We start from the raw sequence: 26,860 nt of genomic DNA, 5'->3' as shown, positions 1-26,860 counted from the left end.
TGTATTGGCTAATAGGTTGATGAAGGTTACTGGGAAATTGGTCTTACTCATTAGTCTCAGGGTGCTTTTGTGGATAGGTGGCAAATTCTTGATGGGCCTCTAATTGCCATTGAGTGTATTAAGGCAAGGTGTTCCCAATCTTTTGTGGATGGGCGACAAATTCTTGATGAGTCTCTATCCTTGTTTCTTTTTTTGTTAGTAGTGAACCCACTGGGGAGGTTGATCAATAAGGCTGTTGAAGGAGGCTATATTGAAGGTTTTTTTATCGGCAGAAGTGGGCCCTTGGTGCCATTCTTTCAGTTTGACGATGACACCCTAAAATTCACAAGGGCGTGCCAAGCTAATTTGATGTTTCTTAGGTGCCAATTGATTTGTTTTGAATCCATCTCTGGGCTAAAGGTTAATTTACAGAAAGGCCAGATTAGGCCTATGGGTGATGTCCTTCTTATTGGTGAGATGGATAGTACATGGGGTGCTGTGTTGGATGATTTCCTACTAAATATATGGGTATGAGCTTGCTGCTGGGGGATAATTACAGATCCAATGCTATTTGGGATCTGGTTATAGAACACTTTAAGAGGAGGCTCTCAGTTTGGAAAAGGAGGTAGTTGTCTAAAGGAGGGAAAATTAAAAGTGCTCTCTTCTCTCAAGCTTGCCAACATATTACCTTTCTTTTCTTCTCTTTGCCAGCATTGATTGTTAGAATCTTGGAGAAGCTGAGGAGGGATTTCTTATTGGAAGGACCTAATGAGGAGAAAAATGTTCATTTGGCTGCTTAGGATTTTATTTGTGAGCCCAAGGAGAAAGGTGGAGGTGGAATTAGATATTTGATGATCATGAATGATGTTTTACTATGTAAGTGGCTTTGGAGGTATGGAGAGGAAAGGAATCATTTGTGGCGTCAAATCATTGAATGCAAGTATGGAAAATCACCTATTGACTGGGCTTCACTTGCTCCACAACAGTCTCTGAGCACTTTTGTTTGGAATGGGATAATGGCTAGGATGCCTCAATTTCAGAAGCATATTAAGTACAATACTGGGGATGGGAAGAGCATTTTCTTTTGGCAACATACTTGGTGCTTGAACCTGCCACTTTGTGAGATATTTCCTTTTCTCTTTGGTATTGCCTCTAACAAGGAAGGGTCGGTTAGAGAGTTTGTAGAGGTGCTTAATGGCCAAATGGTGTGGGATCCCACATTTCGTAGGAATTTGAATGATTGAGAGGTGATATTTTTGGGGTATTATTGGGCAGATTGTATGAGGTGCAGGTTGATCCCAATTCTAGAGATGCCAAGATTTGGGTGTGGTAGAAGATGGCTACTTTTCAACTAAATCTTGCTATTGAGCTCTGTTGGGACCATTTGATAAGGTTGTTTTGGTCTTGGATTTGGAAATCTCAGGTTCCCTCCAAGATCATATTTTTTGTGTGGCTTGCTTGCATCCCAGGCTTAGTGAAACTATAACTTGTACAAATAGGCTGCATGGTCCACTTTCTTTATGAATGAACAATCTGAATGTTTGATGCTTTTATTATTAATTCTAAGATCTAGGTTAAGTCACAAGTGCTCGGCTGAATTTTTCTTTTTAGTCTTTCATCCCTCCCCCTCAGTACTGTTTATTCATCAGCTTCATTCCTAGGTGGGGTAAGAAATTTGATACTCTTTTACTACATTGTAATACTCTAGCTGTACATTGTCAATACTAAGAATGATTGTAGCATCATTCATCATGCAGGGAAAAAGGCGTCGTGGTAGTAAATCTGCTCGTTCATCTTCAAAAATTCGATATTCTGCTGAGAATAGTGCATCTGAAGGAAGTAATTTAGAGCCATACAGTTTGTCAGATGCTGGCCTGAATGCTCTTGCTGAAGGCTTTACAAGACTTGAAAAGTTGAGCTTAGTTTGGTGTTCTAATGTGACCAGTGTGGGTTTGCAATCAATTGCGGAGAAGTGTAGATCTTTGAAATTTTTGGATTTGCAGGTAAATATCTACTTATTGCTTTTGCACCTTTAGGTATTAATTCCAACATAATGTAATGAGATATCACATATTGCTTTTGCACCTGCAGGTAAATATTTTCTTCTTCTTCTTCTTCTTCTTCTTCTTCTTCTTCTTCTCTCTCTCTCTCTCTCAATTTGATGCTTGTATGGTAAACTCTCCCAAAATTCTAACAGAGGTAGAAGGGCTGGCCCTGTGCTGTTATGTTGGAGAGTGGGTAGGTTTTTGGCCAAGGGCAAGCTGCTAATGTAACTCTTTACCTTTTGTCATCTGCTGAATTGTATGGAAGGAAAGAAATAGCAGAACTTTTGAGGCTAAGGCCTCTCAAAGGGAAGCTTTAATCAGTAAAGCAGAATGAACACTAATGAGATGGGTCAAGGCCTTGAATCTGTTTTCTGGAGTTCAAGCTTATTGCTTTAGGACTTGGTGGAGCTCTATCATATTTTGAACATACTATAAATGATCTACGGATATTTATAGTCACACCTTTTGTATATTTTGAGGGCCTCTCGCCCTCTTCATGGTAATACAATACTTTTTGCCACTTATCAAGAAAAAGGCCCTTAAATTTGCAATATAAGAAATTTGCAATCCACATCCTTCATGGAATTAATTGTTTTTTTTTAACAGTAACAGAAAACTTTCATTAAATTAGAAAAAAGATTAAAATACAAAGGTGGGGGGAGGTAACCCCTATTACCACCCCCCAACAGGAAAATTACATAGTAGCCCAAAACAATTGGCTTCTTCCCACCCCTTGTTTGGCCAAAGCATCTGCAAATGAATTAGCACATCTTTTAACCCACTGGACACGCACATCCATTCCTTGGGTTAGCCACTTGAAATGCCTTTTTTCATTAATGTATGCCCATAACCCATCGTTTGCCTTCTCTATCCAGCCAAATACCACTTGCCAATCTCCTTTGGTAATCAACTTATTTATATTCAACTCCTTAGCCCTTTTTACCCTCCAAGAGGGCCTGAATTTCTGCTCTCAAAGAATCTCCAACTCCAATTGGTCCTGAAAAAAGAGCTATAACTGAAGTACTGAACCTGCCTCTGTTTTGAACACACCACCAACCCCTGATGGCCCGGGGTTTCCTTCACTGCTCCCATCAAAGTTTAGTTTGATAAAGCCTTCCATTGAAGGGAACCACATCGGATGGACATTGATTCTGCTAGGAGCCGAAACTGCTATTTCCTGCCAATTATTCATGATGGTGTCTATTGAAGCATCCTCAAATAAATTCATTGTTGACCACTTTTGCACTATTAAATGGCTGATGGTATAGTCAACTTCAACTTCATAGTGATCAATTTACAATTTCACATACAATGGTTCTTTCACCCACATATTGATGGAAAATGAAATAGAAAAGGTTTCTAAGAAGCCCTTTCAAATATTTAATCTGGTAATAGTTTTAAGACAAAAGCACTTTGAAAGAGAAACTTATAGATAAGTAAAGGACAAGTTATGGCACCGGATGCCAGCTAATTGATTTGAACCGTATAAGTAGTGAGATCCATGAGCCGAATTTCAAGATTCAGATAATCATTGGTAGACTTTTCCGAAGGTGGATCCACTGGTGAGATTTGAAGTGGAACCCTTGGGGTTCAGGATTCAGAATGTGAATCATATTGTAAATGATAGAATTTTGACAACATTGGTGTTTGGATTGTGAAGATCAGTAGTTAATTGTCATGATATATTGATATATTTATAGATAATTGATTTGTTTGTTATTGTTCTTCTATTGGTATGCTGATTAAGGTAAAAATTTTATTCATATCTCACATTGTATATTTGCATCTAGGGTTGCTATGTTGGAGATCAAGGTCTGGCAGCTGTGGGAAAGTGTTGTAAGCAACTTGAAGATTTAAATTTGCGTTTTTGTGAAGGCTTGAGTGATATAGGCTTGGTTGAATTAGCCCACGGATGTGGAAGATCACTAAAAACTCTTGGTGTAGCAGCTTGTGCCAAAATAACTGACATCTCTTTGGAGGCAGTGGGTTCTCATTGTCCCTTTCTTCAGACCCTGTCACTGGATTCGGAGTTTATTAAGAATAAGGGAGTTCTTTCTGTGGCGCAAGGATGCCCCTCCTTGAAAGTTCTAAAACTACAATGTATAAGCGTTACCGATGAGGCTCTGCAAGCTGTGGGTGCCTATTGTTCTTTGTTAGAATTTCTGGCTTTATACAGTTTTCAAAAATTTACTGACAGGTTAGTTATTAATTTATATTGTGAAAGTGTATCCATTTAAGGGAAGTTAGTTGAGCTTATGTCACCAAGAAGCTGATTACTCGATACAAAAAGTCATGCTTGTTCACTTTACCTGGTTATTTTATGGAATAAAACTGTTATCTTTTTATTACATTTACAAATAAAATTCAAAGGACAAAAGATACAATGATAAATAGGGTACCCTATCCACAAAAACAAACAAATAGAATATACTTGTGAATCACATCAATTTTTATCCTCAGAGTCTAGCTGAAGAGTCTCCCAAAAGCCTGACCCAAATGAAGATCTATCCAGGCCAGAAAATTCTTGCTGCACTAGAATGCACTGCAATATTAGATTACCAATATCCACATACATCTGTTAGCATTCTCTCCTTCTTAAGTTCTGCTTTTTTTTGTGTTGTCACCTTCTTTGTACTTTCTCTTATGCCAATAATTTTTTTCTTATTTATTTATTATTATTATTACTAATCTCTCTCTCTCCCACCCCAAATGCCTCAACAAACTACAAAAGGAGTGCAGCTCCAAATTTTTTTTTTTTTTTGCTTTTATTGTTCCTTGTAAATGTTGTCACTTAGGGAAAATGTCATCCGAGTTCTGTGGCTCTAACACTTGAATTCTGAACGAGAAAGAAGAATCTCCATAGGGCACAATGGTAATTCTTGTATACCTTAGAAGAGTATAAATAAAAGAAAGGCCGACTAGAGGGATTTGAAGCCGAAGACCTTTTCTCCTTCTTCTTCTTCTCCTTCTCTCTCTCTTCTCCTTCTCTTTCTTCTGATCTAAACTTATACGAACATCTAGTCTGAGTTTTATCATGGTACCAGAGCCACGATAATCAGTTCAGATCAGTTGTCTCCTTTTCTCTTTGTTCTGTGCATTCCTTTCTAGGGTTTTGCAGAGTTCTCATTGATACCTAGGTTTTCCAGACAGAAAGAAAAGGACTAACCGTTTTCTCCTTCTGGGGGTTTTCATGCCTCCAATGAGTGCAGTCGTTGTGATTTTGTGTGGTTAGTAGAAAACCCTCTACTCGCAATTCGAAGAGGGCTGGTTTTGTGATGGTGGCAATGCAGACTTAGTACCCTCTACTCGACAGGTACATGATCTTCGAACTAAGTTGTGGTATGTAGCAAGTTTTTTTTTTTTTTATATGTTGCAGAACTGAATATCCTATTTGTGAGGTGTGTTGTGAGGGTTTCTAGTGCTGACAGTAGACAGCAACAATAGTGTTGTTGCTAAAGGTGGTGAAGAGTTGTGAATATTGTTGCTGAAACAGTGGTGAATAGTTGTCAGTGTTGTTGCTGAAACTTGGTACTAGGAACCCTAGTGGTGTTCAGTCATTTGTGTGGAGTGTGGTGATTTATTAGGGCAATAGAGTAACAATTTAGTGGTACAGATTCCCATTGTTTTCTTATGCAATCATGGGAGACAACAGTGAATACAAATCAAGTGTGATGGTGCCTTCTGATTATTTGAATGTGCAGATAACCTTTATAAAACTGAATGGTGAGAATTATGTCCCTTGGGCCAAATCTGTTGAAGTTTTCCTGAAAGCCAAAAAGAAAGTGAAACATGAGGGAAGATAAACCTCCAATTGATTCTCCGAGATATGATAAATGGGAGTAAGAGGATGCTCAAATTATGACTTGGCTATGGAACAACATGGAGTCCAAAATTAGTGTGAACTTCATGTTTTTAGATGCAGCCAAGGAAGTCTGGGATCATGCAAGGAAACTATATTATGGACAAGAGAACACTATTAGGGTTTACCAACTGTACCAAGAGTACTTCAATCTGCAACAAGGGAATCAGAGTCTTGAGGACTCTTATGCCAGTATGAGAAATTTACGAAATGAGTTGAATGTTTATCATCCTCTTACACCTGATGTCAAAATTCAGCAACAACAAAGAGAGCAGTTGGATGTGACCAGATTTTTAGTAGGGCTGAAGTCTGAGTATGAACTCGTAAGGGCACAAATACTAGGTGGGTTTGCTCTTCCCTCTCTCGAGAAAGTGTTTGCTCGTCTTTGGAGGATTTCAGTTGGACCCATAGAGACTTCCACTATGTCAAATAGGTCTGCATTTTGCAGTTACGAGAGGCGGAGGTTAGCATGGTCGTGGTAGTGGTGGTGGACCCCTGTATGGTCGTGGTGGTGGTGACATGTATAATCGTGGTGGTGGTCGTGTTGGAGGACGAGATTCAAGGGGAGCCCGTGGTACGGGACATGGTAATACTCAGAGAAGGTGTACTGATTATGGTATGGAGGGACATACTATTAACTTTTGTTATGATATACATGGCCCACCTTCAGCCTGGGCAAATCATGCAGCTGTAAATGGTGGTAACTCTAGACAAGAATCTCAAGTTACTGATCAGATCCCCACCACATCTACAGATACTTCTAGAAAGGAGATGGTGAGTGTTTCACGGGATGAGTATGAGTAGTTCATATAGGATACATCTCAACAGAACATGGCTACCCTTGCACACACAGGTACGACTTGTCTGGCATCCACACCTTCCTGTTGGATTATAGATTTTGGAGTTTCCGGTCATATGACTGGAACTCCAGGTGTGTTTTCATCCATTTCTCTATCCTCCACTTCCCAATCTGTTACTCTTGCCAATGACTCTACATCAGCCATACGTGGTGTTGGTAATGTTGACACAGACTCATTATCCCTCTCTTTAGTTTTATATGTTCTCAAGTTTCCCTTTAACCTGATGGCTGTTAGTAAATTGACTAAGTCTCTTAATTGCTCAATAACTTTTTACCCTTCCTCTTGTGTGTTTCAGGATCTCAAGACGGGGATGAAGATTGGTGGATGGCATGAAGCTGGTGGGTTGTATTTATCTTGATGGAGGTGGTTTGACAATAGCTCTTTAGTCATCTCTCTCCCCTCATCAGTGGCATTGTAGACTTGGTCATCCGTCTCTTAGAGCTCTTCAGTTACTTGTTTCGTCGTTGAGTCATCTTTCTAATTTAAATTGTGAGTCGTGTCAGTTTGGGAAACATCGTCGTGTCTCCTTTAGTCCTAGAGTTGATAGTCGTACATTGAGTCCTTTTTCTTTAGTCCATTCGGACATATAGGGTCCAAGTAGAGTAGTGTCTTATAATGGTTACAAGTACTTTGTAATTTTTGTTGATGATTATTCAATGATGACATGGCTTAACCTTATGAAAAAAAAGAGTGAATTGTTTTCTATCTTCCAGAAATTTTATGCTGAAATTCGCAATCAATTTGGTGTACATATTAAAATTCTTCGTTATGATAATGGCTACGATTATTTTTCCACACCCTTTTCAGAATATTTGGAATAACATGGCATTATCCATCAAACCTCATGTACTTACACCCGTCAACAAAATGGGGTGGCTGAAAGAAAGAACTGCCAAATTATCAAAAAAAAAAAAAAAAGAAAGAACCGCCACCTTTTGGAAACTACTCGGTCCCTCTTACATCAGATGAATGTCCCCAAACCCTTTTGGAGTGATGCTGTACTTGCATCTTGCTTTCTTATTAACCGCATGCCCATGTCTATCCTTGAAGGTCAGTCCCCTTTCTCTGTTCTGTTTCCCACATTGTCTCCTTTTCCCCTTACTCCTAGAGTTTTTGGATGCGTGTGTTTCGTTCATAACCTTGGGCCTGGAATGGACAAGTTAGATGCTAGATTCACTAAGTGTATCTTTTTTGGCTATTCCAGGACTCAAAAAAGGGTATAAGTGTTATAATCCTCGTTTTCGACATTCTTTTGTGTGTTTTGATGTAATATTTTTTGAGTTTGTTCCTTTCTTCTCCAGGATGGATACTTCTCCTTCGTTGCCATCACCCCCTCTTCCAGTTCCTATTTAGGATCCCGTTCTCCTTGTTTCAGTTGTGGCCCAGTCTTTGCCTCTAGTGCATCTACCTAAGAGAGGACCACCTATCCGGCAAGTGTATACACATCATCAGGCACCAGCTCCTCCCCCAGCTTCGTCATCGTCGAAAGATCCGACAGTTGATCTCACCCTAGCCCCAACCCCAAGTTCTAACCTTGATCTTCCTATTGCTTCGCGGAAAGGTAAACGTAGTTGCACTCTCCACCCCATTTCCAATTAAGTTTCTATATCTCACATTTCGGCTTCCCATCGACAATTTGTTTCTTTGTTATCCTCTGCCTCTGTTCTCAAGGATGTCCAGGAAGCCCTCACTTCTTCAGGGTGGTGCCAAGCAATGGAAGAAGAGCTCTCGGCCCTGACTCGTACTCATACATGGGACCTTACCACTCTTTCGCCTGGTAAGCATGTTGTCGGCTCTAAGTGGGTGTACACGGTTAAATACTTACTTGATGAGAGTGTTGAACGGTTGAAAGCTTGGTTAGTTGCCAAAGATTATTCACAGTAGTATGGTATTGATTACACAAACACCTCTTCGGTTGCCGAAATTGGGTTAGTTCGTGTTTTGATTTCTCTTGCTGCTATGTTTGATTGGCCCTTGTTTAAGCTTGACATCAAGAATGCTTTTTTACATGGTGATCTTCTTGAGGAGGTGTACATGGAGCAACCACCAGGGTTTGTTGCTCAAGGGGAGGGTGAGAAGGTATGTAGACTTAAGGCTATTTATGGACTTAAACAATCTCCCTGTGCATGGTTTGGGAGATTTAGTGAAGTGGTGAGGAAGTTCAAAATGAAACAGTGTCAGGTTGACCATTTCGTATTCAGCTATGAATCAAATGCTGGGAAGATTCTCTTGGTGGTATATGTAGATGACATAGTTATCACAGGTAGTGACGAACCAGGAATTGACAGGTTGAAGACTTACTTGCATGATCACTTCCAGACAAAGGATCTTGGCAAATTAAGATACTTCCTAGGGATAGAGGTTGTGAGGTCCATGAATAGTATTAATCTGTGCCAGAGGAAATATGTTCTTGATCTGCTAGAAGAAATAGGGTTGTTGGGTGCCAGACCAACTGAAACACCTATGGAACTGAATGTTAAAATTGGGTAGTGATACAGGTGAGGAGTTTGAGGATCCGAGAAGGTACAAAAGGTTGGTGGGTAAGCTTCATTACCTAACCATCACTCGACCTGATATCTCATTTGTGGTCATTGGAGTGAGTCAGTTTATGCAGAACCCTCGAATCTCACACTGGGAGGCAGCCCTAAGGATTGTGAGGTATTTGAAGGGTTCTCTAGGTCGTGGTTTGTTGTATAAGAGTGGAGGAAGTCTTGAGATAGAGGGATACACGGGTGCTGATTGGGCTGAGTCCATATCTGACAGAAGGTCCACTACAGGGTATTGCACTTTTCTTGGTGGGAACTTAGTGACATGGAAGAGTAAGAAGCAAACAGTGGTAGCAAGAAGCAGTGCAGAGGCTGAATATAGGGCTATGACACACACAACATGCGAAAGAGCCCTTGGAGGACTGAAAGATAAAAAGAAGAAAATGCAAAAGAGCCCTTAAAGGGGCTGAAATAGAAATACAAAGAATATGAAAAGAACAGGATGATGTACATCAGGGACTATAGTAATGTAATACATCTGGTTTCTTCACACCTAAAACTTCACCTTTGAATCATCTCCCACTTAAAATTTTTAAGCTCCAAAAAGGACTATAGTAATGCTACTAGAAACACGGAGGGCTGGTACTTGGGTAGGCTTGGGTTGATCATTTTCTAAACATTGAATGGGCCTGGCCCTTATGCTGTGTAAATTCTTCAAGTCAGGTACCTAACTTCCACTCTTGTTTCTGGTTCCCTTCTACATTTTTTTGATGAATAAAGAAGGTTTTATTACTTCAAAAGATAATATAGAGAAAAAACAAGGAAACTAGAGAGGAAAAACAAGCATTGCATCTGAGCCCAAAAACACGACTTCCCTATTTGCCCCTTGCTTAGCTAAACCATCAGCCAAAGCATTTGCTGATCTCCCCACCCATTGTGTAATAGCAGACATATTCCTTGTCAGCCACTTAAATTTTTTGACTTCATTCCTGTAGCATGACATAGTATCTTCAGGGTTCTTCAACTACCCTGCCACCACCTTGGAATCCCCTTCAATAATAAGCTGCCCTACACCTAGTTGATTTGCAAATTGCACTCCTTGTAGGGCTGCTAGTAGTTCTCCTTTGATTGAATCCCCAAATCCCATGGGACCTGAGTAGAGAAGTACAATCTCTCCAACCTCATTTCTCAAGACTCCCCATTCCAGAGCGCCCTGGGTTGCCCTGACTACTCTCATCAAAGTTCAGCTTTAGTGAGCCTTCAGGCAGTCGAATCCATCTTTGTAACTGCCTTGGTCTTCCTAGATGAACACCTTGCTACTGTAGACCAATTTCTCAATAAATCTGAATAGGAGAAATGATGGAATAGTTCTAAGATCTTTAATCAATGAATTGCCCTATTCAACACACAATCCTTTACATCTTGGCTACTCCTCTCATTCTCTTGGAAGATTCTAGCATTCCTTTCTTCTGAGATTGTTCATAGCAAGGCTGCTCTAGCACATCTCACATAATTCTCCCTCTTTTTTTTTTGGGCCAACTGAAGGTAGAAGGGTTAAAGATTATGCACACTTATGCTAGCATGTTCCACCTGCACCTAAACAACAAAAAAAGTCAATCTCATAATTCTGTAGAAAAAGGGCAAGACATTAGTCCTCCCCATGAGCTCTACAGAGAGTACACAAGTTGGGTGAAATACAAACGAAAGATCTTCTCTTTTGTAGGTTATCTAAAGTGTTCACTTTCCCAATACACTTCCCAACAAAAAGCCATTATCTTAGGGGGAACCGGCTCGTACCAAATTTCCTTTGAAGGGAAGACTTGTTGAGAGGAAAACTGATAAAGGGACTTAAAAAAGTACAATAGAAGGTTCCTTTGGACTTGGGAATGTAAATCCTGTTGTCTGGCTTAGAAGGACCCAAACAAACTTGATTCAAGAGAAAGAAAATTAGAGAGAGAATCAATTTCCTCATCCCTTAACCCCTTGCAAAAGCCAAAATCCCAATTTGGAGCCAAGGGGGTTCCCTCAAGTGAGATAAAATCTGAAATAACCTCATTCTTATACAACGAGATGGAGAAAAGTGAAGGGAAAATGTCCTTTAAAGGGATATTTCCAACCCAAATATCCTCCCAGAACCAGACCAGTGTTTCCAAAACAACCGTCATACCTGACATACCTGAGAAACTGAGGAAGAAAACTATCAATGGATTTCCAAGGTGTTGCCAAAGTAGCCCGCCAGCATCTCACCCATTCTTTGAACTTTCATGAATGCTTCCCAACACTTTATGCCATAACCTCTCCCTCTCCAAAGGCCATCACCATAACCATTTCCTCTATAACGCTAGATTTTTTTGAATCACCTTTCCTAGACCCAAACCACCCTCCTCTTTGTTTCTACACACAATTTCCCACTTTACCAGGTGGTCCTTTTTACCTTGTCCCGGTTCCTAAAGGGAATCCCTCATTAATTTTTCCAGCTTCTTAGCTTCCCTAGGTGGTATCCTAAAGACAAAAAGAAAATAAGTAGGTAAGTTCGCCAAAGTAGCTCTTACCAAAGTGATCCTACTACCCAAGGAGATGTAGTTCTTCTTCCATGATGCTAATCTCTTCTCAAACTTCTCGATCACTGGAGTCCAAAGCCTACTCTCCCTATGGTTTGCCCTTAATGGAAACCCTAAATAGAATGGCCAAAAAGATATGGAACACTCAATACAATCTGTAATATCCTTGACTTCCCTATCCTCCAAATTGATCAGATTGGAAATTCTTTCAAAGCCTCTGATCAACTCTTTTAAATTTGCTACCTTCTCATCATCACAGAAAACCATCAAGTCATTTGCAAATTGAGGATGAGTGATTAGGATCTGACTTCTACCTATCCTCCTAATCCTTATAAAATCTTCCCTATTGGCCTTAGTGATGATTCTACTAAAAACATCAGCTACTAAGGTAAAAAGGAAAGGTGAAAGTGGGTCCCTTATAAGCGGGAAATAAGTCCTTCACTACTCTGTTAACCAAGATTGAGTAATGATAGGTACTAATACACCCAAACATCCATCTACACAACCTCTCTCCAAACCCACACTTCCTTAACACCTCTAAAAGAAATTGCCAATCTACCAAATTGTAGGCCTTTTCAAGATCTAATTTACAAATAAAGCATCTTTTCCCAGACCTTTTCATCTCTTCTATACATTCATTGGCAATCAAGATTTGGTCAGTTATTTGTCGCCCTTGAATGAAAGATCCTTGGGCTTGGCTGATAATAGAGGGGAGAACTACTTTAATCCTCAAAGATGGCACTTTAGCCAAGATTTGTAGATACTCGTTACCAAACTAATTGGCGTAAAGTCTTTTAGGTGGCTAGCATTTTGCTTCTTAGGGATTAGAGCCAAGAATGTAGCATTAACTCTACAACTTACTATGTGCTTCTCTGCAAATTCCTTAAGGACATCACACAAATCATCTTTTATTATTTCCCAACAATCTTCATAGAAAGCCATTGTGAAGCAATTTGGACACAGAGCCTTAGCTCTTTGTCCTTTAAACATTGTTTGTTTAATCTCTTCTTCCTTAAAATTCTTTCTAACCACCTAGACTTTTCCTTGGTCACCCTTGGCCAATCCACCCCTTCCACTACTGATTTCTCATTCAAAGGTCTTCTAAAAATGGATTTGAAGTGGTCCACAAACTTTCTGGCCATCTTGTCTTCATTGGTAATCACCTCTTCTCCTATCTCTAACTTGGTCAATGGCTGGCTCAACCCAGAAGCAACCCAACTCTTTTTCTTTCATGAACAAAGCTTCTATGATTATGATCAAGGGTTCAGAAGTCTCAGGGGGTGCTGGAGAAGCTTCGAAATGTCTCATGGGGGAAGACCACTAAGGTTTTTGGAAGAGGAGAATACAAGTGCTTTGTGACTAATTATTTGTACTATAGTGGTGAGGGTTCAGAGAACAGGTGAACTCCCACCCAAGAAAATCAAACAGATCAAATGATGCTGGAACAAATCTGCAAGGAGACTAGACCTTATGGAGGTTTGGGAGCTGCTTCATTGCCGCTTTGTCCAGACAAAGAAGAATCATTTTAATTGCTAGGCATGGAGAAAGAGCTCCTTGATGACATCTCCTTCAGCCATAGTATTTCGGAATACACTTGTTTGAAGGTGAAGCTTGGCTATATTGATCCTTTACTGATCTCTGAATTTGAAGAGGGGAGGAGGTCTAAGAGCACACAACCAGGAAAAGGGGGGGGGTGTGCGTGGATCTGTTACCTAGTTGGAGGGGAAGAGCTCAGAGGATGGAGGGAGAACCGAAGATAGCCTCCAGGTGGGAAGAACTAAAGGCAAACCCTAATCTGATGTGAAAACGAGGGTTTATAATAGGAAAATAACGTATAGAACAATATTGTTGACAGTCTGTATTTGAAAGGATTCAAGATGGTGCTATTTCTTCTGGCGAGGAGAGAAGTCTAAGCAAGGAGGAGAAGAGTTTTATTTATATGAGACTCATCAGATTGACAAATCTATTGATGTGACTATGGTTGTAGACGAGTCTGTGGATGTAAGTAAAGCTCTTGGCTTGCTTGTCTTGGGGGATGAGTCATTTACAAGGAAAATGTTGCAAGATTTGGAAGAACGCTATGTGATTCCGGTAAAGGAGAATGCTGGAGACTTTCAAGTACCTGTGCCACCAATTGATTGAGGCCACAATAACTTAACCACAACTAGTTTGGAAGAAGATGGTAGTGAAAAAATTGCAGCTTTAGTTGATGCCCAATTTTTTGAGAGAAACACTATACTGGAGTTAGAAAGGATTAATGAAAACCCCTCTTGCTCGCTGGATTCTCAGAAGTGTGTTTTAGCAAATAGAAGATTTAAGAGACAGAAAACATCGAGATGTTCTGGTCTCAAAGGTTTTTGCTAGACTAAAAGGAGGTCTATTTGGGATTAAACCAAGTAAGAAGATCTTGAAGACCAAGGAAACCTTTAGAAGTTTTTAGTGGCTAGTGGTTTAGAGGTTACAGTGTTTGTGGGTGGATCTGGTGTTGGTTCTTGAGGGAGGCTGTTGTTTCTCATGGGTTTTGAAGTGCTTCTGTTTATGCTGTCTTTGAGGTTGAGCCTTTGCATTGAGCTTTGCCTAGTCTTTGGTTGTTGTAGTTTGTGTTTGTTTAGTGGTTTTTTGGGCCCTAGAGTTTGGTGTTTTTGAGGCTTGGCAGAGTTGGTTGCTTGTCTTGATTTGGAGTTTGTTTTTCTTTTCTCTCTTGAGTGGCTCCTGGTCACTCCCCTTTTGTACTCTCTCTCTCTTTAATAAATTTTATTTTATTACCAGAAAAATGAATATGTTGATTTTTATGTTTTAATACACAACTTTATACTTTTTTATGAATTACCGTAGAATTTATAGTTTTTGTTAAAATATCCATTGCCTAGGTGCCCCCCCCCCTATTGCCTATGTAGAAGCAGGGATAATGAGGGCTAAATTATAATTTTACTTTCTTGTTGTACCACTTATTCTCTGTTATTTTACTATGTATACTACTTATTGTACTATAAGGACAGAAGTGTTCTTTTACATTTCAATGGTATAAATAGCTCTTTCTTGGTGTGGTTGACTCATTAGACACACCCCAAACCTGCTGTCTTTTCCTTGGTACGAACTGCATTGACATGGTATCAGAGCAGGTTCAATTCTCTTGGTTTTGGTTTCTGACTTTGTTATCCTGTATTCAGCATCAGTTTGTGTCTATCTCTCTACCTTTTTTGCACTGGCATATACTTCTTTGTGGACTGTTCCGATCAAGACAAGAAATCTGGATTTCCTGGACTGGGACGCCACTCAGGTTAGTATTTTTGGGTTTTCTTTCAAGTGGCTGATCTGTTTGCTCTAAAATTCTAGATCTGGTGTTTCTCTAGGCTGTTCCTTCAGCCCTAAAAATTTGGTGAAGATTGGAGTTGCTTTGCTAGGGTTTTGATCCCTCCCTTTGTTTGGTTCATCTGTGAACCTTTTTTTTTCTTCGGACCGTGAACAGATTTTGCTAGTTTTCAGCCTGTTAGAGATTGTTTTCTTCCTCTTATTTCTTACTATGGCATCTGAAAGATGTGATGTACTTCCTATCAAGTTCAATGGAACAAATTATGCTTTGTGGTAGTTCCATTTTCAGTTTTATGTTGAGGGAAAGGGTTTGTGGGGCTATATCGATGGAACCACCACTATGCCTGATGTAAATGATGCAAAAGGGCTGCAAACTTGGAAGATTAACAATGCCCATATTGCATCCTGGATCCTGAGCTTAGTCACTAGACTCACTATAGATGTTGCTATCCCTATGAGGGGTCTTCGGACAACCAAGGAGATGTACAAATACCTAGAAAAGGTTTATCAACACTCCAGCATTTCACGGAAATATCAAATTGAAATTGAGATATTTTCCTATTGTTGGGGTAAAAGGAAAATTTAGGAATACTACACGGAATTTCTCAACCTTTGGACGAAGTATGAGCTTATTCACATAGGTGAAATGTCTTTTGCTTGTTGCATCAAGACATTAAAGGAACATTTTGACAGAAGGAAAGTAATACATTTTTTTATGCATCTTTGACCTGAGTATGAGGTAATAAGATCAAACATTCTATGTAGAGATGTTGTACCATCTCTTGATACTATTTTTGGGTGAATTACTTACAAAGGAAACTAGGATAATCACTTAATCAACTTTGAATGCAAAGAATGATGGAGTAGAGGCTGTATTTTTAGCAGCAAATAAATCCAAGATAAAGGACTTATCCAGGGTGCAATTTTATGAATGCAAAGAGTTTGGTCATGTAGTATTCCATTACAGGAAGATGAATACCTGTACTTACTGCATATCATTGAATGCCCCACACCACCACCTAAAGGAAAACAATTTGGTGGGAGAAAGAAAAAGAAGGCCGAATCATTGCCTCTCCCCTCATGTTTGTTGCCTTTGTTAGGGAAATGGTGAGACAATTATACATCTTTTACTTTCTTGTCCCTTTGCTTCTTGTGTGGAATTGGTTTTCTTCCTTATTTGGCTGCAGGTGTACTTCTCCCCCAGATGTGACAAGTCTTTTCAACCCAAGCTTCTTCTTATTATCAAAGAAAAGGGGAAGAGTGATGTGGAGGGCAACAAGAGCAGCCATTCTTTGGTCCTTACGGGAAGAAAGGAATAACGGAATTTTCCAAGGGGCACAAAGATCAATAGAACAAATCATTGACTGTGTAGCCATTAAAGTCATACATTGGCTGAAAGTAAGTAAATTATTTAAAGACTTTTCAGTGGATGATATACAAAGGGGATGGTCAGTAGTGGAAAGCTCTTCAACCAAACAGCCTATCCTTCAGCCTTCTTGGACACCCGTAGCACAACAAAGGCTAAAATTAAATTTTGATGGAAGCTCCATGAGTAACCTAGGACCTTCGGGAGCTGGGGGAGTCTTTAGGAATGGGGAGGGCAGAATGGTAGCACTATACTCTGGTCCCATAGGAGTGGGAGACTCTATGAGAGCTGAAATTTTGGCTCTACTACAAGGCCTGATATTTTTGAATCAATGGGAATTTCAGAACTTGGAGGTGGAAGGGGACTCTAAATTGTTAATAGGGTGGCTGCAAACAAGAAGTTGGGTGTATGGAAGTTTAGACAGCAAATAAGGGAAATAATCTGCTTGGCAAGGGAAGTTGGAGTAACATCCAAATGGGTAAGGAGCAAACTCTGTGGTAGATAGCTTGGAAAAATAGGGGACCTTCAGGGAAAACTTCTTTTGGGATATACTGTAATTCTTGATGTTATTTTGGGGTCAACACTCTTTGTCTGAGTGGTTGACAGTGCAAGGTGTTATTTGATATCCTTAATGAAAGTCACCGTTTCCAAAAAAAAAAAAAAACCTGCTGGGAGAAAGAATCATCACAAGGCTTATTAGACTTCGGTGGAGGGATCAAATGATGCCTCATCTTCCACATCTCAGATCAAGAATGAAACTACAAATGTAATGATTTAAGAGGAAATTTGGTAGCTGATGTCCTCGGCAATATCCTTTGCTTTCGGCATGTTTAGTAAGTGCACCTATTATTGTGCCTCTCCTAGTCATTTCTCAATCATAGATTTTGGTGCTTCCACTCATATGAAGGGAGCTACATGTGATTAGTCATCTTATTCTCTCCCTTCTATCAAGCACATTGCTATAGCTAATGGTGAGAAACTAGATATTGTAGGTTGTAATGATGATTTCACCTTATCTACCTCTTGCTCTTCCCCCTTCAAGTTGCCACATACCTTATTTGTTTCTAGACTTACCACCAATATAATATCTGTTAGTCAACTTGTTGAACATGGTCATACAATCACCTTCTCATCTGATGGTTGTTTGATACAAAACCAACGGACCAGGGAGGTGAAGGGGAAGGGGCGTAGAATGGGATGGCTATTCGCTCTGGAATTTGAGAAGAAGCTTACTTCTCTAGCAACTAGTTCTTGTCTGCTTTCTACTACTTTGTCTTGTAATAATGGTTGGAACATTTGGCATCGTCATTTAGGCCATCCGTTTGAAAAGAAACTTGATTTACTTATTTCATCTGGATGTTTATCATTATCTTCTTCTATTTCCTATAATGTTGATAGAACTTACATGTCTTGTTGTTTGAATAAGAGCCATGTTTTACCATTTTCTGTTTCTTCTACTCATGCCACTGTATCATTTCAGTTACCGCACAATGATGTTTGGTCATCCTCGATGATTTCTAGGATAGGTTTTAGATATTTTATAACCTTTATTGTTGACCATATCCGTTATACATGAATATACTTCGAAAGAAATCAGATGCTTTTGCTATGTTTAAACTATTTTGCCAGGCTCACCACACAGTTTAATGCTACCATTTGTACTCTACGTTCAAACTTAGGGGGAGAGTACATTGATGGGGAATTTCTGGCCTACTTGCAACACCATGGCATACAATCTCAGAAGTCCTATCATGGCACTCAACAAAATGGAGTTGCTGAATGCAAAAATGGCCATATCTTGAGTGTTGTTAGGACCCTCCTCCTTAACTCTTATGCACCAACAACATTTTGGGTGGAGGTGGCCAGCATTGCTATGCATCTTATCAACCTTTTGCCACCATTTGTTCTTGGTAACCTATCCCACATTAGTTCACGTTTAAGACTCCTCCCAACTTATCCGTGCTTCATGTGTTTGGTTGCATATGCTTTGTCCATCTTCCTCCACATGAGTGCACTAAGCTATCTCCTCAGTTTGCTTTATGTCCCTTCTTGGAATATAGTCCTCATCATAAAGGTTTATGTTATGATCTTTAGTCTCGTCACACTAGAATCTCTCGGAATGTGATGTTTCTTGAAAATCTCTCAGTTTTTTCAACATATCACAAAATTTTCTGTTCCTTCAATATCTATCCTACAACCAAGGTTCAAAGTATCGATACGTATCGGATGGGCCGATACGTATCATGCCGGGAGCTTCCCGATACGTCCCTACAGGGGTTGTATCGGGTCAGACCATGGCTCAGAGTAGCTAGGACTTAAACCGACCCCTCTGAACCAGTTTTGAAAATAAATAAATAAAACATAAAAAAAGCACCGACACAGGCCAATACGCCCTACTGGCATATCGACTTGTGTCGGTACTTTGAACCTTGCCTACAACACTTTGAGCCTGTAGGTACTTTGGAAACATCACCTTCTCTCAATTGTTGCACCAACTTTATTTCAAGAAGTGGCTAGCAGCTCCAACCCCTATGCTCCCAACCTCTCCTCTAGAGTATGGTACAACATCCATTCCTACTATGAGTACATCATGTTCTCTTGTTCATACTAATGTTCCTACCTTGTGTCGCTCCACTAGAATCTCTAGAGCACATGACTACTATGGTTTGATGGGGAAAGTTATGTTGTTTTGTCCTCTACAGATATTCCTAGGTCTTACTAGCAAGCTATAACTCACACTCAATGGAGAGATCAATGTTTTTGTAGTGATACAGTGGACCAGATATGTTGTTTCCTGTTTATGTGGTCCCATATGCTCAGTCTTATTTCTTATCTTGTCTTTTTGCTTGCTTACTTGTACCATTATAGGTAGCGAGGCATTTTTGTCCTTTTACCTAAAGTTATGTTGAACATATAAATAATACTGCCTTGGGTGGCAGTAAGCGATTTTAGCCCATCACTCTCTTGCTCTTCTATTCTCTCTTCTCCTTCTTTCTTCCTCTTCTCTTCTTCTCTTCTTCTCTTCTTCTCTCTTCTTCCTCTTCGATTTCTGTTTTTATTTTGTACCCAGAAGTTCTGCTAACAGCAATAACTTGATGCTCTTCTATTCTCTCTTCTCCTTCTTTCTTCCTCCTCTTCTTCTCTTCTTCTCTTCTTCTCTCTTCTTCCTCTTCGATTTCTGTTTTTATTTTGTACCCAGAAGTTCTGCTAACAGCAATAACTTCAAGTTGGTATCAGAGCAGGTTTAGGTCTGCTCCTCAATCTCATGTAGGCTCATCCCAGCCGGCTACATGAGAGTTTGATAGGGCTGGAGTTCTAGTTCTGTTTGTGGCCTGATTCTTGGAGATTGGTGGAGTTCGAAGCCTTGCCCAGGACGTTTCTGTTCTTGGAGTTTGTCCAGCAGTCAGGAAGAAATAGAGAAAAATTTCTGAGGTGAGATTTAGGGTTTAAATCTCAGTTTGAAGATGCTGCCCAGAAATTTCTGGGTAGTTTTGTTTCCCCTTAACCCTCCAAAGAACTGTTACTGAAGGGTGTTCTTTTCTGAAATCTCTGAGAGGTGTGGCTACCTCTTTGGAGTTTATGGACTGATTAGGGTTCTGAACCTTTCTGAAATCTCTGAAAGGTGCGGCAGTTTTTTGGGAGTGTACTGGACTGATTAGGGTTTCTGATTCCTCTGAGCAGTGTATGGACTGATTAGGGTTTCTGATTTCTCTGAGCAGTGTGCTCATTTTTTCTGAAGTTTTTTCTGGACCGAATAGTTGTTGTTTCTCTATTCTATCTGTTTTTGTCTCAGAAGGAGAGCCGAGTGTGGTTTTGTTCTTCTTTGTGTTGGTTTCAGCATGGAGTTCTTTGGGGAACAGAAACCTACTGGAGAGGGTGCTGAAAGGGCTGTTAGTATGACTGATAACAACCCTTTCCAGGTTACCACAATCAGATTTGATGGTTCTAACTATTTGGAGTGGTCTCAATCTGCCATGATGGCAATTGGAGGAAGAGGAGAGTTAGGCTATGTGACTGGAGATACTAAGGAACCAAGGATGACTCTTCCCATTCCAAATGGGTTCAAGAAAATTATCTTGTGCTGACATGGCTGTGCAATTCGATGCAGCCCCATATTAGCAGAAATTATCTTTGGGCAAAGACTGCCAAGGATATTTGGGACAACATGAAAGAAACTTACTCCCAGCCACTTGATGTGGCTAAGGCTTTTGAGTTGAAAATGGAAGTTAACAATCTGAAGCAGGGGGAGAAACCCGTATCAGTTTGTTACTCCACTCTGAAATCCCTATGGCATGAGATAGATCACCTTGAAACAATCGAGTGGGAGAGTAATAAAGATGCAGCAACCTATAACAAGTTGGTTGAAAGGAATAGTTTTTGAATTTCTTGCGGGTCTGAATTCTGATTTTGACATTGTTAGACAGCAACTTTTCATTAGGGAAAGTGTTATTTTGTCTCAAGCCTACTCTCTGGTACATAGTGAAGAGAGTAGAAGGAAGGTTATGCTTCAAAATTCTTAGACGGAAGTGCCATTAGCAGCTGCAAGATACAAGTATAGTGGTGAGAGGGAGAAAGAGATGAAGAATGAAGGAAAGAAGGGTGTGTTCTATGAGTATTGCAAGAAACCTAGGCACACAAAAGACACCTGTTGGAAGCTTCACCCGAATCTTGTGCCGGAAAAACTTAGGAATAAGAAAGGGAATGCAAATGCTGCTGTTACATCAGATGGTTCTTCTCTTCAGGGGTCTTGATCCACTTCTTTAGAGGCCATTGCTGCATTCAGGGCAGCATTGACTCAGTTGGAGAATGAAGCCAGACTTGTAGGATCATCTCAGTTTGTCTCTACTACTACTACACCTCCTTCCTCCATATCAGTGTTTGCCCAATCAGGTACAAGAGCCATTGCTTTTCATGCCACTACTTCAGGTAACACTAACCCTACTTGCATTATTGACTCTGGTGCATCAGATCATATGACAAGTTTGTCTTCATTATTTTCTTCTTACAACTTGTCTTCAGGCAGGGATAAAGTATCCATAGCTGAAGGATCCCTTATTCCCATTTCTGGCAAGGGAAACATCAGAACCTTTGATGCCATTACTTTATCCTCAACTTTGCATGTACCCAAGCTTAGCACTAATCTACTGTCAGTTAGTAGCCTTACAAAAAGCCAAAATTGCTCAGTCACCTTTTTTTCCTTATCATTGTATTTTCTAGGATCTGGTGACAAGGAAGGTGATTGGGACTGGCCATGAGATGAATGGAACCTACCTGCTCGAGCACCCCTTGGAAGTGATAAAGGAGTTGTGAAGTCTTTTGTTTCTTAGTCTGTGAGTCAGATTATGCTTTGGTATAATCGTTTAGGTCATTTGTCTTTTGTATTTTTGAAAAACTTGTTTCTTACTTTGTTTAAGTCAGTTTAGATGTCCTTTTTGAAGTGTGAGAGTTGTGAACTTGCAAAACATTGTAGATCTTCATATTTTTTGAGTAATAAAAGAAGCAATAATTGTGCATACTGATGCATGGGGGCCATATCATATTCCTGCTATGGGGGGTGCAAGTATTTCTTATTGTTTGTTGATGATTACTCCCTCTTCTCATGGGTTTATCTTATGCGTTCACGAGATGAGGTTCCTACCTTAACCCGTGCCTTCCATCAAATGGTTCTCACTCAATTTGAAGTTAGAATCAAAATTTTTCAGATCTGATAATGCCAAAGAGTATTTCACTAAGCATCTGAATTCATATCTTCTTGAGTATGGGGTTGTTCATCAGAGTACTTGTCCTCATACACCTTAGCAAAATGGGGTAGCCGAGAGGAAAAATAGGCATATCTTGGAAGTTGCAAGAAGTATTATGCCGAATCCTCATGTTCCCATTCGTTTTTGGGGGGATGCTATTAATACAGCTGTGTACCTCATCAACAGAATCCCTTCTCGTGTTCTAGATATGAAAACTTTTTTTTCATTGTTGTATCCTGAGAAAGATTTGTACTCCATCCCTCTTAGAGTTTTTGGGTGCACTTGTTTTGTTCAAATTCTCGGACCCCATTGTTCTAAGTTTGATCCTAAAGCTGCTAAATGTATATTCCTTGGCTATGCACAAAATCAAAAGGGATATTGCTACTATGATCCTAGTTCTAATTCTCGTTTTGTATCCATGGATGTTACCTTTTTTGAGGATGTCCCCTATTACCCAGGTGTTTCTTTTCAGGGGGAGAATAATGAAAAGGATCGTCCTTGTCCTGGAGTTCCTCTACCTATCCCTATTCTTGAAGGAGAGTTGTATTGTGAAGGTACGTGTCAGAGGTGTGGGGAGTTGAGAGTTTACCACAGGAGGTGGAAGCAGGTTGATTTTGGTGCTCATTACCAGTCTGGGCTAGTTCCTCTCTCCTCTGCAGTTCTAGATTCAGGTACTCCCTCCTTGCCTGTTGATGCATTACGCTCATCTTCTGATCCTCTACCCCCTCCAGATGATCTTGACCTTCCCATTGCTGTCCGCAAGGGAAAGCGTTGGTGCACTTCATCCACTGCTCATTGCATATCTCAGTTTATCACTTATGATCATCTTTCACCATCCTATAGGTCCTTCTTGGCATCTATCTCTGCCATACCTATTTCTATATCTCCACAGGAAGCTCTTGCAGTACCTGAGTGGAAGAATGCAATGGAAGAAGAGATGGGTGCTCTCATTAAAAATAAGACTTGGGAGCTAATTGACAAGCCAAAAGGAAAAAACCAGTTTGGTGCAGATGGGTCTTCACTATGAAGTATAATGCAGACGGCTCGATTGAGAGGTATAAGGCTCGGCTGGTAGCAAAGGGGTATACCTAGACTTATGTTATTAACTACCTTGAAACCTTTGCTCCTGTTGCCAAGATGAATACTATTGGAGTTCTACCATCCCTTGCAGCAAATTTCTCCTGGCCTTTGTTTCAACTTGATGTCAAGAATGCTTTCCTTAATGGAGACTTGCAGGAAGAAGTGTATATGGAACTACCTCCTAGTTTTTATGAAGCCACTATAGGAAAGAAAGTTTGCAAATTGCAAAAGGCTTTATATGGTTTAAAGCAATCTCCAAGAGCTTGGTTTGATAGATTTAGATTGGCTCTTGAAAGGTTTGGCTATGTACAGGCCCACTTCGATCATACTCTTTTCATTAAGAGAAATGGTACTTCCCTCACCCTTCTTGTAGTGTATGTTGATGACATTGTTATGACTGGTTGTGATCATGATGAGATTGATTCTCTTAAACAGTTCCTTCATGAGGAATTTGAAGTGAAAGACCTTGGTGATCTACACTATTTCTTGGGAATTGAAGTGTTTCACTCTAGACATGGTATCTTTATTTCCCAGAGGAAATATGTTCTTGAGCTTCTTGAGGACACTAGGAAACTAGGGGTTAAACCCACAGACACTATTGAGCTGAATCATAAGATAAGTGCTGAAGGGGGTGAGCCTCTTAAAGACAAAGCAATGTACCAACGACTAGTTGGAAAGCTCCTTTATCTATGCCTCACTCGCCTTGACGTCTCTTATGCTATTAGTGTGGTCAGCCAATACATGCATTCTCTTAGAACCACTCATCTATTGGCTATGGAAAGATTCCTTGCTTACTTGAAGAAATGTCCAGGTCGGGGAATACTCTTTAAAAATCATGGTTATATGAAAATTGAGGTGTATACTGATGATGATTGGGCCGGATGTGTTGATGATAGAAAACCGACTTCAAGATATTGTGCTTTTGTTGGAGGTAACCTTGTGTCATGGCGTAGTAAGAAGCAAAATGTTGTTGCCCGTTCAAGTGCTGAGGCAGAATACAGGTCCATGGCCCATGGTGTGGCTGAAGTGTTATGGCTGAGATTTCTTCTCGAGGAACTAGGGATTGAGTATGAGAAGCCGTAGAGGTTGTATTGTGACAATCAAGCTGCCATCAATATTGCTCATAATCCCATCCAGCATGACAGAACCAAACATATTGAGGTTGACTGTCATTTCATCCGCGAGAAAGTTGCTTCTCAAGATGTTTGTTTGCCCTATGTTGCCTCTGATATGCAGCTTACTGATCTCTTCGCCAAAGTAGTCACTAGAGTCAAATTGGAATCAAATTTGTGCAAGTTGGGAATGATAAATATCTATTCCCAACTTGAGGGGGAGTGTAGTGATATAGTGGACCAGACATGATGTTTCTTGTTTATGTGGTCCCATATGCTCGGTCTTATTTCTTATTTCTTGTCTTCTTGCTTACTTGTACTATTATATGTAGCAGGGCATTTTTGTCCTTTTACCTAAAGTTATGTTGGACATATAAATAATATTGCCTTGGGCAGCAGTAAGTGATTTTAGCCCATCACTGTCTTGCTCTTCTCTTCTTCTCTCTTCTCCTTCTTTCTTCCTCTTTTCTTCTTCTCTCTTCTTCCTCTTCGATTTCTGTTCTGTTTTTATTTTGTACCCAGAAGTTCTGCTAACAGCAGTAACTTCAAGTGTTTTAAAGCGTAAGTTGCAAAAAAATCATAAGGGGCAATTTGCGCCCGAGGCCCATGCCTTTTTGAAGCAAGGGGCAAAAATAGAAAAATGTCAAAAAATTCAAAAAAATGTCAAAAAGCACAAAATAAAAAGTATTAAACATAATATTAATAAAAATGTAAACTTAAATTTTAAAATAAATGTTTTAAAAAACCTATCATCTAAAGTTAAAATACATAAGCATAACATGTAAAGTGCATTCAAATGAAAATTTAAAAATAAAATCAAACATAATTTCAAGCATGTAAAACCCACAATCTCTTTTTTTCCTCAATTGCATTACTTCAAGTAGCTAATGTGATGTAAACATATTGCATTCTTGATTCTATGAGCTGCCTTTGTATGAACCCCCTTGAGGCAAGCCCAAACAAGTCCATGTTAGGGTCTTAAATTCTTAATTCTCAAACAAAAAATAATGATTTTATAATTTTAATTGCTTTTTAAGAAGATATTTTATTAGGATGAATGAATTAACGACATTAGCAAATAGAGGGTGGGCTTGGTTGTTAGGTTCAGAAAAAAAGAGTAAAATTTTAAAAAGGTGCATGCTTGGGCTGAGGTGCAAGGCACATGCTTGGTGCGCCCAGGCGTGTGCCTTTTGAAAGTGTTGTGCCTAGGACCTAGGCGGGGCGCATACCCTAAAATGTGCCTCGCCCTTGTGCACCTAGGCATGCCATTTAAATCATTGGGAGAGATGCCATGTATACCAAGAAGCTGCTCTTCTTGAGAATGACACTTGGGAGTTAGTTCATCTTCCTTTCAATGCCTTAATTATAGGGAACTATTAGTTAAGTTGAAGCTTGATGGAAGTCTAGACAGATACAAGGCTAGACTAGTTGCTCAAGGATTCAAGCAAGAATATGGATAGATTATGAGGGACATTTGCCCCTATGGCCAAGATGACCACGATTTGTCTCCTTCTAGCTATTTTTATAGTGAAGAATTGGGTTATTCACCAAATGGATGTAAAGAATGCTTTCTTTCATGGGGATTTGAAGGAGGTAGTATACAAGGTTTTAAAAGGCTAAAGGCGGAGGCAAGGCGGTTGTGTCTCATAGGGACGAGGCGTAGGCCTCAAGGCGTTGTGAGGCATAAGCCTTCAGCAAAAAACAGAAAATGATACAATCCATAAACAATAAAGACATGAGAACATAACATTAGGATCTTATATGTATTGAGTATCAGCACATAGAACCATGCATACCATTTTTTATAGTTTTTTTTTTAATTTTACAAGATTAATTTTATATTATTTAATTATTAAAAAGATTTTTTAAAAAACACCATAAAAGGGGTATTGGTACCCTAAATAGACACTACAATTTTGGTAAGAATCTTATCAAATTAGTTTTTATTTTTTCCCTAGAATAGCAAAACAATAGAAGTCAAACTTTTCAATTTAGGGATATGAACCAACATTGTTTTAAGAACGGCATTCCTATTTCCTTTCTTGCACTAGTATGCTAGTGAAGAGTGACTATCTATATGATGCAAGTGCTTTATAAGAAATAGATTATCGAGTATGAGATAAATGGGCAAATGGGTAAGAATAAAGCATGAACAATAAAACAAGTTATTTTCTTACACATTTATATGCAAGTTTTTGTTATTTGTATGTTTATTTATTTGCTCATTACACCAATATATACAAAACAAGGCGTTTTTTTTTTTGTCTTGAGTTTACGTTTGCCCCTACATAAACCTTCATATTCCACATTATCATGTTGAATAGTTGAGGCCTAAGCCTTGGACATTTTGAGGCCAAAGGCCCAAAGGCATAAACCTCAAACAACTCAAGGCCTAAGCCTTGTTGGCAGCGTTTGAGGCTGTTGAGGCTAGGCCTTTTTTCCTAGCCTCGCCTCGAGGC

General features: G+C 39.7%; 1 protein-coding gene across 8 annotated transcripts in view; it reads left to right on the top strand.

Annotated features, from left to right (window-relative positions):
• LOC148861739 (F-box/RNI-like superfamily protein) overlaps nt 1–26,860 on the top strand; it is an 88,484-nt gene that overhangs the window by 1,993 nt on the left and 59,631 nt on the right. For all 8 annotated transcript variants that reach the window (XR_016095005.1, XR_016095001.1, XR_016095006.1 and 5 more), the window contains exons 2-3: nt 1,737–1,982; nt 3,815–4,221. Coding sequence is in view for 2 of the 8 variants with exons in the window: in XM_088941649.1 (XP_088797775.1) it covers nt 1,737–1,982; nt 3,815–4,221 (653 nt within the window). In the remaining 6 variants the exon portion in view is untranslated. The remainder of the gene's footprint in view (nt 1–1,736; nt 1,983–3,814; nt 4,222–26,860) is intronic.

Source organism: Nelumbo lutea, chromosome 4, assembly GCF_056320005.1.
Source record: "Nelumbo lutea isolate HS-2025 chromosome 4, American lotus-T2T, whole genome shotgun sequence".
Lineage (NCBI taxonomy): Eukaryota > Viridiplantae > Streptophyta > Magnoliopsida > Proteales > Nelumbonaceae > Nelumbo > Nelumbo lutea.
Note: the sequence above shows the minus strand (reverse complement) of the source record. Positions and strands in the feature narration are given on the sequence as shown.